The sequence below is a fragment of the Oreochromis niloticus genome, linkage group LG2 (assembly GCF_001858045.2).
Source record: "Oreochromis niloticus isolate F11D_XX linkage group LG2, O_niloticus_UMD_NMBU, whole genome shotgun sequence".
In the NCBI taxonomy this organism is placed as follows: Eukaryota; Metazoa; Chordata; class Actinopteri; order Cichliformes; family Cichlidae; genus Oreochromis; species Oreochromis niloticus.
Window position 1 is genome coordinate 26,342,539 of NC_031966.2, and position 18,527 is coordinate 26,361,065.

The following is an 18,527-nucleotide window of genomic DNA, read 5'->3' on the forward strand; positions in this document are numbered from 1 at the left end:
AGCACGCTACATATAGTCTGAAACAATAAAAGCACCAAATATCGACTTACCTCGGATCAGGATCCAGAGGCAAAAGCAAAACAGACCACACATGTGTAGGCTATTGTTAACAATGTCCTCAAGTGAGGATGTAATGAGCTTCTCCCTCACCACACGTACTGTTTTATCAAATACTGGAGGTTTCACTTCCCTTTTTAAAAATGAAGAAGGAAATTACGGTTGTCTGGTCTACATTTGGACTTGAATTCTTGTGATGCACAATGAGCCCATTGGGGAAAATGTATGTCTCATCTGTTGTTATGAAGTACTCCAGAGTTTATCATTGTACATATAAAGCTCAACTCTCGCATATAAAAGAAAAGGGGGACAAAAGGCTGGAAATGTTATATTCTGTAATATAAACAGATCGTGCGTTCCTCCATTTATTTGTTATGGGACACTTTAAATGTTAAAGATCGATGACACACACAGATAAACAGGAAACATGACTAAGTGTCACATCTGTCACTAACAGTTATGAGCCTGTTTTCCTGATTTATCCATAGATTGTCACTCTGGACATCTGAATTCCTTCACGCTGCTTGTGATTTTTCAGGAGATTTATTAAAGTTTATGTTCAGCGGTAAAATTGGCGAAGAAAGAAAACAGTGGAAGGACACTCAAAATTGTTTTTGTAATTTGTCTGGGATGAGTTGTTCTCTTCTGGCCCTGCGGCTGACAATTTAAAAGGGCTCAGCTTGTTCCTGAGATGACTTTCAAAAACGTCCTTTGTGAGATTTTTACAGTTACTCAGTGCACCCACGTCACATGTTCCTGATGCTTTTACTGTAATTACATCAACCACAGTCACCACTCATTACAATAAGAATCAGAATTACATTTTTTGTATGCAAACAAGGTGTTATGATGCAAAAACCCCCCCAAAAAAACAACAGCAATGGTGCAGGACTATGCAAGATTTACAGCATAAATAATAGCTGCACCTTTATATAAACATTAATATAAATACATACTATAAGAATACTAACTACCTACAGATATTACAATAGATCCAGCACTCTACACATCAGCTGGTTACAAGGTTCAGGATGATCCTCAAAGTGGCCAATAGACCTGAAATAATACACACTGTTCCTTTTTGTTTTGCACATCTCAAAAGAATAAGCGTTATTTTGAAGAAGCTCTTCACTCCCGGTTGCTTTCTGTTCCTATTTCTTATTCCACTGCTTTCCAAACAATACACACGCTGCTTTTACAAGCTGTCCAGTTATAGTCTTATTTAACATACTTCACACTTCACAGAACAGAGACAAATTTGTCTCATCCATCCATCATAATACAGTATTGGGCCGTTGTGTTTGGCTCTGTTCTCTCTGTCTGTTCTTGGATTGGTTGGACAGGCAGCTTCTCAGCGAGCGCACCTGTGGTTCATTGATCTCATCAGCAGCTGATATTTCTCAACATCAGGACTCCGCCAGACTGTCTGTCATCTCCAAGTCGTAAACAGGCTCTTGTTTATTCCTACTGATATCTATATGTGTACTGATCCTGTGTTCATCCTGCAGATGAAAGGGACCTCAAGACTTACCTCAGCAACCTCATCTACCTTCTTTGAGTTTACCGCTCTCCTTAGGAATTCTCTTCCAGGACACGCTCCATCTCGCCATGCCACCCTCCTATGACCCACAGGCCTGTCCTTTTGTGAGGACAGGCCAGTGCTCCTCCCTCCAAGCTTATCCATTCCAATTAAGATAATTCATGCATACCTTTGAGACCATCCTGGAAACTGGATCATTAGGAAATTTCCTTCTGCGCTCCGCTGGACCTGACTCCTTCTCTCCTCTCCTTAGGACACATTATTCCCTGAGCCCTGTGGCTTTCACTCATTCCTGTGCAAACTCTTCTTTAAATAAACTGTTTTAACTGTGTGCCTGTCTGAGTTGGGTCTTGTTTAAGAGTCATGTTGCCTAGTTGCCTAGTCTGGCCTTCAAACACTTCGTCTGCTAACATTTGTCCAATTTAGACTTGCAGGTGGATTTTGTTTTAGACTATTTTTTCTTTTGAATTTAAGGAGAAAATGACATGAAAAGCAAGGAACGCACAATGGTATTTATACACAATCCCACAGCAACACATTTTAGTGCATGCAGGTGCATATGCACTTTACAATATGTGTGTTTGGTAAAAAGTCGCCATTATAAGAACATAACTAATGGAAGTGTTGTGTGCACATAATGACAAGAGTCTAAGAAAAATATTTTGTTTTTGCCAGTCTTGCAATGCCCTCCACTCACCTCTGACAGGCCTGTCTCCACCTCCACTTGTCAACACTGTCAGCCACCACCGAGCTGCTCGAGCACTCCATAGATCACTGTCCTCCCTCCGTGATGTCCTGTGTTTTGTCATTTCGTGAAGCCGCTAATCACTTCTCATATTTTCATATTAACAGCAGACCTAATGAGACTGGAATCTTTTCACTGACAAAAGGTGTGATGGGAGAGTTTAAAGCAAGCCTGTCTCCGAGAAATTTAATTTCTCTAAATTGCATCAGCAAAAAATGTCTGAAGGAAACATAATTGCATCCAGGGTTTCTATCAGTTTAATGAGAGTCTATTGTTAATATATGCACCTGGCAAATTTAATTTCAGTGTTTGTTTAGGTTTTTGGGTTTTTTTATTCTTTTTTTAATCTATTTTCATGTGGTGACTGCAGAATTATGAGATTTTTTCATGGTAGTGTTTGCCCTTTGTCTAACAGTTTCACAGAAAAGAGGATCTAGACACAGGACCTCTGTGGCACAGGTAGTCGAAAACAATCTTTAATCAAACAGTCCGTGGTCATGCACAAGTAGGCAGTCGGATAGGACAAACAAATCAAGCTGGGAACAGGTGAGAGGCAAATTTCCGATGGCAGACAAAGGTCATACACGGGGAGAAATCACTAGAAACACAAACAATGAATACTGCAAAACATCTGAAAACCTGCCCAGCGAGAATAAGAAAATTGACAAGTGGTAGGTGAAGACAGGGGTAACGGGTGTAGTAGATTAAAAACAGGTGATGTGAAGTGAAGTGCCAAAAACTGCATTACAGAATTAAAAGCATGTCTAACAGCCAGTTTGGTCTCTGTGGATAACTTTTCCCCTCATTACAAGAGTCACAACTGGAATCCTTTAGGCCACACTTCTAGTACTTCAAGTCCATTACTTAAACCAGATCTTTTCACTACGTGTGTGTGTGTGTGTGTGTGTGTGTGTGTGTGTGTGTGTGTGTGTGTGTGTGTGTTCAAGAGTCACATTTTAGTATTTTATTATTCTGTCCCTTAGCACCAAACAGTAGATATGTGCATACGCACATACGTGTGTACGCACACATACAGTTTATTTAACGCAGCTCAACCTCAAAAGCAATAGCTGACAACTTAACTCTCCACCCTTTCATCCATATATGGTAACTTCTGTCTCCACAAAAAAACAACAAGGTGGCAGCCAAAACTTCAAAACAAGTGGGTGATATCACAGAGTCTACATCCCTCTTTGATACTGTTTGTTTCATTTCATTTCCACTTTATTTGTCCGGGACCATGTACAAAAAAAAACAAACATTAATCTCCTAAGAGAAAAGATGCATTGCACCAGATTTAGCTACTATCTAATTTCCATCTGGAGTCCCTGGGCATAGAAGCAGATAAAGTAGATAGAAGTATGTAAAAATTTATCTTCTGAAAGCATGTTATAATATCATAAGTTTATGAGTGAAGTGTGATTAAACAAGAACTAAGGATCAACTGAAAAACAACTTGCCAAAACCACAAAGACCTTGGTTTCAGTTACTGTTTCTACCTAAACAGTAATACAATTTTGTTAAGTTGAACATATCTATATCTGTGCATATAGTAAGCAGTTATCCACCCTATTACTCCAAGATTGTCACATTCTGCACCACTGCACATATGTATATGTGTTATAAATGTTATTGTGTGTTATGCTGTTGTTGTCTGGTTGTCGAGTCTGTTAAGCACATTGTGTGCAATTAACAAAATAGAGCCCACTGTGTGTGTACATATTTGTGGCCAGTAGAGCTGACTCTGATTTTAATCAGCGTAAGATTTTGCTCTTGTTTGATACCAACAAAGCTTCACAGTGTTTTCAGTTACACTGTGTATATTTTGTGTAGCACATGCCTAAAATAGCAAACCCACTTTTATGACTTGAATCTCTTCACAAACTGAGTCGGGATGCAGAGCCACACTTCAGCCCATCATTCACCCCCAAAAACCTCATGCTGACTCTGATGCACTTCATAAATAAAATAATATGAAACTTTATCCTCAAATTCAAAATAACTATCAATTAAACAGTATCTAAAACTTTTAAAAAAATGACAATTTAGTAAGAATATTAGACATCCTTTCTGAATTATGCTTTAGAGAATACAGCCTGCTGAGGTGCCTGTTGCAGCTTTAATACTATTATGAGTTAAAGTCTCGTTGCTTAAGCTTAAGCTTAAGCTTTCCCTGACAGAAGGGGAGTCTTGCTTTCTGTGATTTAACTCTGGAATTCAAGCCAAAGCCTCCGTCAGTCAGTTGTACAGATAACGATTTAAAAATGTCATTCTGAGCAGAAAAACTGGTCAAAGGCCGGCGTCCCAGCACTGAGAAATCTATAGCTATAGGTGACTTTTGCTGATGTCCGATAAAAGCATGACCAAACAGAAAAGAAGAAGTTGGACTGCGTAGGTCAAAGTTTTGTGTCATTTTTAGAAGTTGTTAAGGATGTTGGTAGTTGCTGCAGTCAGCTCCTATTTCTTGAAACTCGAAACAAAAGCAGAAAGAGAAGCTGAACTCAGGTTTGAAGAATAATGAGTATACTAATATAGCACATACATCAGCTTTCCAGTCAATTTGAGGTTTTCCAGAGTGATCCATCATAGCAGGCGGATGGGAAAATGCATCGATTTGCAATATTGCTGACATCGGAGTATCCACTCTCTTCTCTCGAGCAAGAGTGCTGATCAGGCGAATACCTCTTTGGTCTATAAAATGACCCCTCCATGGTGTATAAGGGGGACAACAATCCTAGAGAAAGAGATCATTAAAATTAACATCACTAAGAGAAAATTAAAATACTTTAAAGTAGAAATTTAGTTGAATATCTGATTTTAAGCTAAATGCATGTAATCTCCCAATATGACATTTCTTTATTCAGTTATTCAGCATTGTGACGCCTCGATGAAGACCTCGTGGTCACATCGGTCCTGACAGTTTGTGTGCCGCTGCTGTCCTCTAATGACAGCTTGTTTTTGCCTTCGCTTGTCAACACAATCTGTTAGATAAGGAGAAAAAGAGCACTGCTGATATTGAGCTCAGAGACTTTTGAACCTTCGAAGTTACATTTACTGAATGGAAGTGATGAACTCCGCCAGTAGGTGCTGTACATCTGTCCAGAAAAAATGAAAAATGAAATCCATATTCACTCACTCACCCAAATCATTAAATTCAGGCGTTTCGGTCACTTCCACGGGTGTATAAAATCAAGAACCTAGTCATGCAGACTGCTCCTACAAACATTTATGGAAGACTGGGTTGCTAACAGGAGCCCAGTAAATTCCAGCATGGTGCTGTGATAGGATGCCATCTGTGCAACAAGTCCAGTCGCAAACTTTTCTTGCTGCTAAATATTCCACAGTCAACTGTTAGTGGTATTATAACAAAGTTGAAGCTTTGCAAACAACAGCAACTCAGCCATGAAGTGGTAGACCACCTAAAATCGCAGAGAAGTGCATTGTGTGCAGAGATCATCAACTTTCTGCAGAGTCAGCAGCTACAGACCTCCAAACTTCATGTGGCCTTCAGATTAGCTCAAGAGCAGTGTGTACAGAGCTTCATGGAATGGGTTTCAATAACAGCACAACTGCATCCAAGCCTCCATCATCAAGGATAATACAAAGCATTGGATGCAGTGGTGTAAAGCAACGTCGCTACTCAACTCTAGAGCAGTGGAGGCGTGTTCTCTGGAGTGATGAATCATGCTTTTCTGTCTGGCAATCCAACAGAAGTGAAAGAATTCTAAATGTTTTAGCATACCAAGACATTTTGGACTCTTTTATGCTCCCAACTTGCGAGAACAGTTTGGGAATGGCCCCTTCCAGTTCCAATATGACTGCACACCAGTGCACAAAGCAAGGTGAATAAACCCATGGATGAGTGAGTTTGGTGTGGAAGAACTTAAGTGGCCAGCAAAGAGTCCTGACTTCAACCTGATAGAACACTTTTTTGGATGAATAAGAGCAGAGACTGTGAGCCAGGCCTTCTCATCAAACAACAGTGTCTGACCTCACAAATGTGCTTCTGGAAGAATGGTCAATAATTCCCGGAAATGTTCCTAAACCTCATGGAAAGACTTCCCAAAAGGGTTGAAGCTGTTATACCTGCAAAGGCCAACATCATACTAAACCCTATGGATTAGGAATGGGCCGTCACTAAAGTTCATATGTGTGTGAAGGCAGACGACTGAATACTTTTGGCAATATAGTGTGTACGTTTCTCGAGGCAGCTTCCCAGTGGGCAAAAGTCCTTAGAACAGATCAGTCCAAAAACAACAAATCGTTTAGCCAAACAGAATAAAGCAGCCAATATCAAAAGTAAACCTTTGAAAGACATTTAGAAAACTGGGAGAACTATAGTTCAAGATCACTTTAATATTTACAAGAAGGTCTGGATCGTTGGAGAGAAATGAAGGGTGACTCAAGACTTTTGTCCAGTGCTGTAGACCAACAGCTGCTGTGACCCTTAAGTCCCTCATGGTGCATAAATCAAGTGTTATTTGTTACTCCCACGATTCAAATTGAATCCAAGTACAGTAGCACTGTCGTCAGTCTTGTGTAATGAGGCCACGTGACACTGGCAGCGGTGCCTGTCATATTACGCCGCTGTCGCCAACCTACGTTCTCGCCGTGGTTTGCATGGTCACTGCAAATTAGCTGCACGCTGCAAAATTTGATGTCGCCTCATGACTGGTTCTCCACAATCCACAGACCAGTCGTGACGCAAGGTGACAGTGTTTTTGCTGAGAGAACAATGGCAGAGGACGAGCAGTGGTGTGTGATGGCCACTTAAATGGTTTCTCTGCGTCACAGAGAGAAGCACTTTCGAGAAAGAAAAGAAACTTAATGTGCTTCGACTTTACTGCTATAAGTGCAAATTAGACTCACATTAAACAAATATTTTTCACACCTTAGTTTTTTTTTCACTCGATATTTGTGAAGTTTAGATGACTTGCCAAGGTTAAGCTTATGCACAAAAACCACTTGATTAGGAAAAGATTATGATTTAGGGTTAAAATACTATGTTTATATACATAAAAGATGTGCCAATTATTATATATTGTATTATATATTACTAAATATGCATATGAGGGTACGTTTTCTGTGGTTTTTCAGTGTCCAAACTACTGTTAGGAATAAATCTTTTAAACTTTCCTTGTAGCTCTCTGTTTTGTGACACCATGCTAGGTTGTATGTTTTTTCGATGTGATTCAGAACTACTACAAAAACAACAGGTAATATTACTGAAGTGCATATATACACTCATCTCTAGTTGCAAGTTCTGCAATTTGCTGGAATTGCCAGACTGTAAATTGCTCTTTGAATATTATGGCACTTTTCTCGGTCATGAACGAGAATCAGCTCAGAGTTGTTCCTCAGAGTAAATTTAACTGTTATGAATTTTATATAGGAGCACCCACTGAGCAGAAACAGTGTTTTGATGGGTTATAGAGTTGGTTTCTTTGTGTTTTGCATATTATTGTAAATGCCTTTCTCTCTGTCAAGGTTTTTTTTTTTAGTTTCCTCTACAAGAACATAACATAATCTGTGTGCATGTAACTAACACATGATGGATTTATGGTTGCTGGTGACTATGGAGATCGGCCCTTTCCCCACTTATTACTTCCCACCCTCATCTCTCTTGGGAGTGGGTCTCAATGTTCCACTCCTCTTCTCTCTATTAATATCCCACTGGGGAGACCAGAGCTCATGATGAGTTTGGGAGCGGAAATGCCTCCAAACGCTCCTGGAAGACAGAAGGCTGGGTGAGGGAAAAGAAAGAGGGACAGAGGAGATTAAGGCAAATGAGGAGAGAATTTCAGTCCCACTGTGTGAAAGACAATTAGAAAGTATGAGTAAGTAGTGAAAAGAGGCTGGAAATGAAAGAAAGTGGAGCCAAAATAGGAATGAGAAGCAGGGCTGGAGAAGACAGGATGTGGAGATCAAGCGTTATACACTCCAACACAGTAGCAAGTGAGATTTTGTTTGTTTGTTTGTTTTGAATTTAAGAAAATAAATAGTATTCACATTACTGCCTTTTAAAAGACACGTAGCACAGTAACTCTGAACATTCCCAGTATTGATGCTCATCTCTTTTTCCTCCCACATGCAGTGTGCTGGGACGCTGCCATGAATCCCGTCACTGTTACTCACTGCAGCATCATTAAGGGAGACTTGCAAACTTTGTTTTATGGGTCAGTGACTTATCACTTGATGATGTTCATATTCATCTGTTCTTTATGCTTTGTAGCCATGAACAACAGGTAGGAGTTTAAGCCTCCGTGCCTACATGGTATGAGGAAGAGCATTCTCATGAGTTCACTCTCCTTCGGCACAATCGGAGAGGGGAAAAATGTGAAAACATAAACATACCCTTAAAGGAAAGATGATTAGGGATGTACAGAAGAAAAGAAGCTCTCCTGACCCAAAGCTGATCCAGATCCAACTCTTTTTCTCCGCTGGGAAAAAAAGTCCTTTTTTCATTACTCACATGGCCTGGCCACCCCTGCTACTAACACAGGACAGAGAGATGCTGAGAAAACCATACCAGGACATGAACAGGGGACCAGTATGGGAAAGAGTTTCTTGAGCATCAGTCCACTAAAAGTGGAGATGTGAAATTAGCTTTTTCTACTTGAGTGCCTACAAAACCAAGATTTATAGAACATCGTCCTTCAGAACATTTTGTCAAAGCAAAGCTCAAAACGAGACAAACTCGCATAATCATGTGAAAATTATAAAAAAGAAAAGTCTGTCAGTCCTCCTGCTGGCTTAAATCATGCAGCTTCTATGCTTTTTTTCCCTGTCATGTGATTAAGCCTGACTCAACATAATGGTAATCATCCGAAGGTGTCAAGTCCTAAGTACAGCAGCCAAATCCATAATAAAATCAGACGTAAAACTGTTTCTTGAACAGTTCTTTGAGAGCGTTCCATATTTTTTCCTTTAATATACATAATGTAGAAATTTAAGCATACTCAAACACACTGTTTCAGTTCTAAGGTTAATAAAAAAATAAAGAAAGAAATCTGGACCTTAAAGTCCTAATCTTATCAGCAATAACACATGACACATCAGAGTATTAAATAAAAACTAAGCCAAGTTAAACAAAAAAAAAGTAAGTACACCCTTATTCCTTTCATAGGTATTAAGAGGGTAAGTAGCAGCCTATCTAGCGCAGCTAATTAAATGCACTTTATTAACAGATCAGCAGCATGTGTGAGCACCTCTATGAAAACAGGAGTTTTGGAGGTTTGTTGGAAGCGTTCACATGTGTTAACACAATGCCAAGGAGGATAGGCATCAGCAATGACCTTAAATAAATGCTTGTTGCTGCCTGTCAATCTGGAAAGGGAAAGCCAAGAAAGTCATTTCCAAACAATTTGAAGTCCGTCATTCAACAGTGAGAAAGATTATTTAACAGCGGAAAACATTCAAGACAGTTGCCAATCTTCCCGGCAGTGGACGTCACAGAAAATTCCACCCAAGGTCAGACTGTGTAATGTTCAGAGAAATTGCAAAGAAAAAAACTAGAGCTACATATCAAACGGCACAGGCCTCAGTTGGCATGCTAAACGTTAAAGTTTGTAGCAGTACCATTAGAAAAAGACTCGTTTGGACGGACGAGATCAAAGTAGAGAACTTTGGCGTTAATGCACAAGAAAAGCACCTCATACCACCTGTCAAGCATGGTGGTGGAGAGGCGATGATTTGGGCTTGTTTTGCAGTCACAGGGCCTGTCCACCTTAGAATCACTGAGTTGACTATGAAATATCAAAGTCTTCTAGATTCAAATGTGAGGCCATCTGTGCAACAGCTAAAGCTCGACTAAAACTGAGTCATCCAACAGGATGGTCATCCCAAGCACAACAGTAACTACAACACAGTGGCTGAGAAAAGAATCAAAGTGTTGTAATGGACAAAACCTCAACCTGCCTGTGGCAGGACCTTAAACGTATGCACAAAAACATCAATGAACTGAAGCAACATTTTAAAGTGTGGACCGAAATTCCTCACATTGATGTGTAGGGACGGGTATCGAAACCCGGTTCTTGTTGAGAACCGGTTCCCACTGTTTCAATTCCTTGGAATTGTTTGCCATCTTTGCAAACGATTCCCTTATCGATTCCAGTCGCCCCGAATGACGTCACCACGTTGCGGAGTGTCATTTACCTGGCAGGCCGCCTAAGTGGCTCAAACGCTCAAAAGTTTGGTTATACTTTACGAGAACGGATGACAACAGGGCAACTTACAACACTTGCAGAGTAGATATTTCATTTAAAGGAGGAAACACTTCGAATATGCAAAAGCATTTGCTCACAAAACACGCGATAACCTTAAATGAATGTCGTGTTTTTAATTCCGCTCCGGACTCGTGAATCTCAACCCAGCAGCAGCGATAACGTTTGCACGTCCTCTCCCGTTAATGCGGCAGGTAAATAATCAACTAACAGTGCATATTATGTTAGCGTGATCTGCCTTATTACAAAACCTGCCATTACTGTGCGCTGCATTTAGGTGACCATGATGAGAGAGACAGACAGAGTCTGGCTGGCTCAGATGCTGGCAGTTCTCGCTGCAGTCTACCGTTAGCGTCTCCTTTCAGGCCAGAATAGACGAATGTCACCGAGCAGCGACTAAGTTTGTGGTCAAAGGCTTGCACCCATTTGACACAGCAGATGCCCCCGATTTTCGGTAAGTGAATGTGTTTAATTGTTGGCAGGGACATTACTGGATATTCTTGTGTAATTGCTACAGAATAATTTATGTTATACTTTGTTATTGCTACAGAAGAATATTTATTTTATTATTTTACATTTACAATTTTTTTTCCTGGGGACCCCGTGACACCCCATTGAAGAGCCGTAGGCTGTGGATCCTCTTAAGAGCTCACTGTTGGGTTCGTAAGGCCATGTTACTCCTAAATTTCTATCTTGTTCAAAGAGAAGATATAAAACAAAGTTCTAAGCTAATCGACCTTAGTGTTCTCCTTTTTTAAAAAGAATCGATAAAGAATCGAATCGTTAAACAGAATCGAAAATGGAATCGGAATCGTGAAAATCTTATCAATACCCATCCCTATTAATGTGAGAGACTTCTAAAACCATACAGAAAATGATCACTTCAAGTTACTGATGCTAAAGTTGGTTTTACAAGCTTTTGAATGATGGGGTGTATTTAGTTTTACACCAATGGGCCTTCTTATTGGCTTTGTTGTTATTAAATAAATAAAGACAAAGTGTAACATGTTATATGATATTTGTCATTTTCAAACCTGGCGAGGACTTTTATATGTTCTTAACATAAAATCTACAAATTAAAAGTGGGTGTACTTTTTTCATGACTATGGGGGGGTTTTTTGTGTCACAGTCGCTCCTCACACTATGAAATCTTACTGAAAGATTCTTACTGAGTAAAGTGAACAAGGTTTCATTATGTGGATGCATCAGTAAAGATTATTTGACATTTGGTTAGTCACCTCTTTTGAACAAATAACTTCTAAAGAAGATATAACCAATCACGCTAAAGTCACAATTTTATAGTAGTAATATGTACCTTGCTTTATTTACATGACCCCAATTTTCACTTTCAGTGCATCCAGACACTGAAAGTGCAGCCGTAAACAACCAGTCAGTCAATAGATGAAGGATTCAGCCAATTCTTCATCATTCACCAGATCAACAGGAGTAACACCCATTCTGTGGTTTCTGATTGAATCATTGTTAAAGACAGAGGGAGGGTGATTTATCATGCTTCCGTTCAGCCAGAATTATGAGTTAAAGGTCATTTCTACAGCCTGCCTTACAGTGACATCATTAGCTCCGAAGTTACCACTGCTCTCGGAGACTTTTACACAACAGCCAAACATAAGTTACAGCCAGGGAGGTGAAATCAAGGGGTATTTTTAAAAAGATACTCAGACAGCTTTTTACGTTTCTTTTTGGCAAATGTTAGAATATAAGACATTTAAATTGACAAGCTTCTCAGACACTGACAGTTATTAATTTTCTGTTAATTCTCACATCACTGCTGCTGCTCCTGCTGCTTCCAAGTCAAGGTCAAAAAAGGAATCTCTACTTGGGCCAATTTACCTCCTTAAGGAATTTCAGGAATTTTTTACACACATATTATACTCACGCATGCATTTTATCTCCCTTCAACCATCTCGTCTACAGAGGACATCATTCATCTTCACCCATTATATGTGGATTTATATGTGGAACCTAAACAAAGACGGGAAGGAAACGCACTATCTGCATAGATGAACACAATTAGGAGCTGGAGAAAGGGCACTGAGTCACTGGGAAAACAAAATCTCACCTGAGAGGGCAGATGTGACATTCCAATGAGGACTTTATGTAATGCTGAGTCTGAATATAGACATTTATTATCTGTCTGAGGCTCAGTTCAGGCTATCAGCAGGTCTTCATATTGACTCAGCTTTAAAAACAGTCAGATGATCTGACAGGATAAAGAAAAATAATCCCAGATTTACAGCATCCAGATGAACAACTCATCTCCTGGATCTTTCGGTCACGTCACACGATCTTTCTCATGCGATATCACTGACTTTGCTTGGACGTCTTAAAAATGTAGATGCTAAACGATTTTTTTTCTAATTTGGCGACTTGAAAATGGACAAAAAAATGTTTAGAGTGCTCAGAAAAGAAATGGAAATGATGACTGTGCTTCTGCTGATGGAAGTCCTACCGCGCGATGCTACTAAATGGACTGAATTAATAGGCTTGGTTTATCTCTTTTAGGTTAATGCGCGGATTTGTTTAAATGTGCACTTTGGAGTCTTTTGTAAGCAAACAACACTTCTGTTTACATTTGGTTTTTCTCACTAGAAACACTCGAGGCCTGAGAGGATGTCCCTCCTGTTATAACATTTATTAAAAAGTCTGCACTGTTTACATCACAGTCTTCTCCACTGCCTTTGCTGGATGGTAGCTGTGCGCCTTACTGCAGTCAGGAAAGCAGCAGCACAAAAGAACCACCCGAGCCTGAATCCACTTGTTCAAACCTCGCTCCATAGTGTTCCTAATGGTCAAGAACTCGATGTAGAGCATTTACACGACCTGTCATTGTGATGCTCTGATGGACTTTGCTTCTGCTGCTGCAGTGGTCCTGCATCTTGGCAATGAATAACAAATTGGAGTGTCATATACTGAATAAGGCATTTTAAGAAAATTGCTTTATATGGTTTTGTTTACATTAAAAATAGCATGCAACAGCTATTTAAAAATGTGGATACATCTCCCTGTGTCAGTCCAAAGCTTAAAATAGTTCTGAAATAGACCGAGCGATACAGAATGATTTTAATCTTGCCTTCCAGCCAAGAGCAAAGGCGACTTTCACAAACCTTCTGTGCATAGTGGGGTTTTTTTCCTCCCTCTGCCTCTCTCTCTTTCTGCTTCACGGGTTTCTAGTAAAGTCCATCAGCCCTGACCCAGACATGAATGACCAATCAGTGAAATTCCTCAGGTTACGCAACGTGACCTCTCATCTCCGCAGTATTGTGCTGCAGCCTGTATACAGGTTAAAACCATAGACGCCTTTCTTTATAATCGGACCGCAATCTCCTTGGAGACACTAGAGCTGCAACTGTGCAGCTCTCTTGGCCCAGAGTCTGCTGGGACTGACCAAGTTTCTCACAGATGCCTGTGGCATTTTAATTAGCCAAAGAAAGATACTTCCACTTCAGATAGAGTGGCAAGTGAAACTGAGTTTCCTGTTTAAGACAGAGAGAAGGGTTTCTTTATTCACTCAATTAAATATGTTGCCTTTTTTAATAGCATATGATCCTAAATAGAGATAACATCATTCACCGTTAACATTTAAATGATGTATAATGTGAAGCATCCAGACTTACTTCACACTCACTGTTTATGGCCTGACACATTAAAAAGTCATTAGAAGAAAGGCGATCTGGCAAATTGCTGGCTGTTCTCTCAACAACAAGCACAAAGTCCCTGGAGATGTGCACATCTTGTACGCACAATTCCTCACATCTGTCCAAGCTACACTGCACATTTCTTTCCACCTTCTCCTCCAAAACAGTTGCCAGTACACAACAGACTAAATGAGGTACGATATTGTACGAGCTTCCATTGTATCGCTGTTTATTCTGGCTGAGGTCTGTGGATTTCAAAAGAGCAGTGTTTGTTCTGAGAGACTGCAGTAAGTCTTGTCTGTACCTTTCATCAGTACAAACTAGAAACAAGGGTATTATGGTTATCTGGTGTGTTTGTGCTCAGGACTAAAGAGTGGATTTTCAAGAAGACAATCACAAAGTGTTCCTATGAATAACAGATTGACATAATGAGCTCATCTCAGCTATTTTTTACGTTCTTACCAGATATACAAAATACAAAAAAACTTTTCTTTTTCCCAACAATTCCTCCGTCCATTTCCTTCTGCTTTTCCAGTTTAGGGTCACACGGGTGCTCGAGCCTGTTCCACCTACCCTACCAAAGATAAGAGGAATTTTTTTTTCCATATTAAATCCTGTTACCTTTTTTTTAAAAAAATAAATTATTTTAATTGGATCCATCCATCTATTCGTTTCCCTTATCCTTTTCAGGGTCGCAGGGGGCGCTGGAGCCTATCCCAGTCACAGGGCGAGAAGCGGGGTACACCCTGGACAGGTCGCCAGTCTGTCGCAGGGCTAACACACAGGGACAGACAACCATTCGCATTCACATTCACACCTATGAGAAATTTAGATTTTTCAATTAACCTATCATGCAAAAAATGGATGCAAAATGCAAATGTGGGTAATTCTTGTCCCAGTTTCATCAAGAATAGTAAAAAGTGAACGCTGTAATTTCTTTGTCAAATCAATATGCAGGTCCGAATAATAAATGAATATTTATTATTTATATTATTTATTACCAATCACAGAACAATAAAAATGATTTTGGTAATTACCAAGGATGTCAATTTAGGACAGACTAAACTTTACACTTAGTAGTGATCTGTATCCAGCTGTAAAATAGCCTGTATGACACAGCCCATCCAAACACATAGCTTTGAAAACTTTAATATGAAGCAGCAAACTAGAAACCGGCTTGTGATTAACTCACAACAGTGAGTTCTCAAGAGTCATTTCATACTTCTTTTTGATGGCACCAATACAGCTTTAAAACTTTCACGTAAGTACATCAATCCTGTAAAAGTTCTAAACACCTGCCAAAGTTCTCCTATGTGGTATTTTTCAGCAAACACACATGATAACATCTCAGCCATGCAAGATAAAGGAATGAAGGTTCACAGGTTTGTAGCAAGAGAGCCGAGATTAGTACTGTAAAAAGTACACAATTAAAATGTAATAAATTTTTTTTAAACAAATTTTTCACATAGTTCAGTAAACTCTCAATTTTCAAAACTTATAATTTTCTGGCAACTATTTCATATTTCAGGCTTTAAGGCGTTAGTGTACACCTGATAAAGTCAAACAAATCCTGTTGAGCACATTAAGAACTGTTTCAAAATTCCAGGTAAATATTGTTTTATTAGCTTACTGACGACACTTACATTTAAAAGAACAAAAGCAATTCTTTAAAGATGGGTAATGCTGCATTAGTTTAGAAATGGGAGAGACAGGTTTATTTTAAAAAGTCCCAATTTTTTGGACTCCAGTTCAGATAAGATAAATGTTTACATGCAAACCTTGACAGTGATTTACAAAAGTAAATGAGTTGTTAATGTTTAACAAATAAAAATAAATAAATGTCTAGTTATACATGTTATGGTAATATTAAGGCTTCCTCTTTCCCTTTATGATAAAAAGTAAAAATATCTCATATGTGAAATATTTTCACGTGCACAGCTGTCACCCATCTCACCCTCCCTGCATGGTTAACTTGTCACATGTCACCGTTCTGCGTCACTACCTGTTTTCCATTTACCTTTGTACTGTTCAGTGAAGGTGAATGACGCCATGGAAAACAAAATATCACACTGGATATTTGGACACATCTATTCTGCAAAAAGCCAAATTACAATTAAAGCTGACCGAGAAGAACATGCAGTCGAAGGTCCCTAATGTATCAAAGCCTTGAAAGTACACATTTTGTCCTGGGAAATGACAAAATTTAAAAATGCTCAGCGTATTTTTCTTCCTGACAGGCCTTCATTTTTAAAGCAGATATAGTCCGACTACGATAAGGTAATGCTGCAAATCTGTGTCCCTCTCGCTGTCAAGACCAGGCAGAGCAGAGCTGAACATGACTGATGATTTTACTGAGGCGCCTGAGTCTGGGAGCAGCTCTCCTGAATGCTGTGTGAGTCTGGCTGAAGCACAAAGTGTGAGAACACGACTCAAAAGCCTGTCTGTACTATTTCCTGTAATGGCAGTAATTAAAACAGAGAGAAGATTGCAGCTCTGCTTCCAAATGACATACAAGCTCATTTTTAATAAGCACATGTGTGTATGTGCGCGCAAGTTAAGAAAAATGCTGTTAACTAATGCAGTGACTGAACTAATAGCTTCTACGGCGTTAATGGTTTTGGGATGCTCTGTAAAGACTGTCAGACGGATTGATGGTAACAGAAATATCTCGAATACGAAACTGTTTCTCAGCTAATCTTTCACACACACACACAGCGACGCTGCCAAAAAATGGGTTCTGAAAAATCTTGTGAATACCGTGCGCTGCTTTATTGGCCGCTAATGTTTTTTCCTGGGTATTATGTGCTTCCTTCTAATTTGTTCCACAAAGCATTTCCTTCTGTGGCGACTTAACACAGTTGAACTTCTTGTTCTGTAATAATGGACATTATTTGAATTTGTTTGAACTCAAAGACTAAACAATAACAGTAAGCGAATATAACTGGGTTCACTGACTTGCTACAGGTCTGGCTCACTTTTCTTTTGGTAAGTGGGCACTCGCACTCCAACTATGAGAAAAATGGTAACAGCACAGCTCATTAAATATCAGCTGGTCACAGTAAAAATCTAATTTCTAGGCTTCCTAATTTATGTTCGTGTACACACACAATTCTATTCCATTTTATTTATATAGCATCAAATCACAGCAATAGTTGCTTCTAAGTGTGTAAAGACCCTACAATAATACAGACAAAACATAGAAAACCCCAACAATCATATGATCCTCTATGGCCAGGCTATCCAGTGTTTAAGTCTGACATCATTAGCCTGTTTCAGGGTCCAAACTCTGCTTCAGGTCCCTAAGTCAAATGAACACTGGGGCATCACTGAGAGTTGAAAACTGTCTAAATTTTTTCATCTTTAATAAAATGATCAGTGTTGCTGCTTTACCAGGTTTAACAATTAAGTTTAACATCCAAGCATCCATGAAAACAGAATTTATGAAATTTAACGGAGTTAGAAGTTAGCAGGAAGTTAGCTCGCTAGTTTCCACCTAAACATGATATAGCATGTTCTGACTGAGAGATATCTGAAAAACTTAAAACGTACAGCTCTGCTATCACTTCTAACATAAATAAAGACAGTAAACTAAACAGCAGTGACTTTTATAGGGTTGCTGAAGTTGGGTTAGCTGGTATATAATGATGTGCTACGTAATCGCTAGCAATACAGCTATGTTACCATAATATAAACACAGTGAAGCTGGAGGATGCTAACTTTTTTCCACTCGATAAAAGTTAATGTGAGAGTTCCCAATGGTTATGGACAAATGCAATCACATGGCTGTAAACGGACCAAACTTCAGTCAGGAGAACAACTGAGATAATCCATTCACAATACGAGGTTAGTCATTCATTTACTGCTGCATGTAGTTACGTAAGGTTTTAAAAACTGTGTTTTAAAATGAATAGTGGTAATAAAAATGAAGAGAGGCCGACAGTGATCACTGACTTTTTTTCTCTTTTTTTTTTAGGGGCTTGATTAAATACAAAGAGATACAAAGAATTAAAACATGTTAAAAGCACAACAGCCTTAATAACTACAGAGTCGTTTGGAGCCGGAAGCAGGGTTCATAGCTATCTCTTAAAGACTGGATTTGGCAACAGTGGGAAGGAAAAACTCACTTTTAACATGAAGAAATGTCCTGCAGAACCAGGCTCATGGACGGGTGGCCATCTGCCGCAAATGGGTGGGAGATGAGCGGAAAAAGACAGGACAAAGACGAGCTGTGGAAGAGAGCCAGAGATTAATAATAACACACAAAAACACACACCAGCTCTGGAATCCGCGTCCTTGATGACATCTTT

General features: G+C 39.4%; 1 protein-coding gene across 9 annotated transcripts in view; it reads right to left on the reverse strand.

The window, feature by feature from the left end:
- LOC102075574 (hepatitis A virus cellular receptor 1 homolog) overlaps positions 1-18,527 on the reverse strand; it is a 65,363-nt gene that overhangs the window by 2,677 nt on the left and 44,159 nt on the right. For 5 of the 9 annotated variants that reach the window (XM_013277569.3, XM_019367185.2, XM_025897098.1 and 2 more), the window contains 2 exons: positions 18,345-18,446; positions 51-5,076 (listed from right to left, as the gene is read on the reverse strand). In XM_013277569.3, coding sequence (XP_013133023.1) covers positions 51-93 — 43 coding nt within the window. In that variant the 5' untranslated portion in view covers positions 94-5,076; positions 18,345-18,446. Of the gene's footprint in view, positions 1-50; positions 5,077-12,461; positions 12,480-13,689; positions 13,906-18,344; positions 18,447-18,527 lie in introns of those variants that run through there. The other 4 variants (XM_025897108.1, XM_005467813.4, XM_005467812.4 and 1 more) reach the window with 3 other exon arrangements.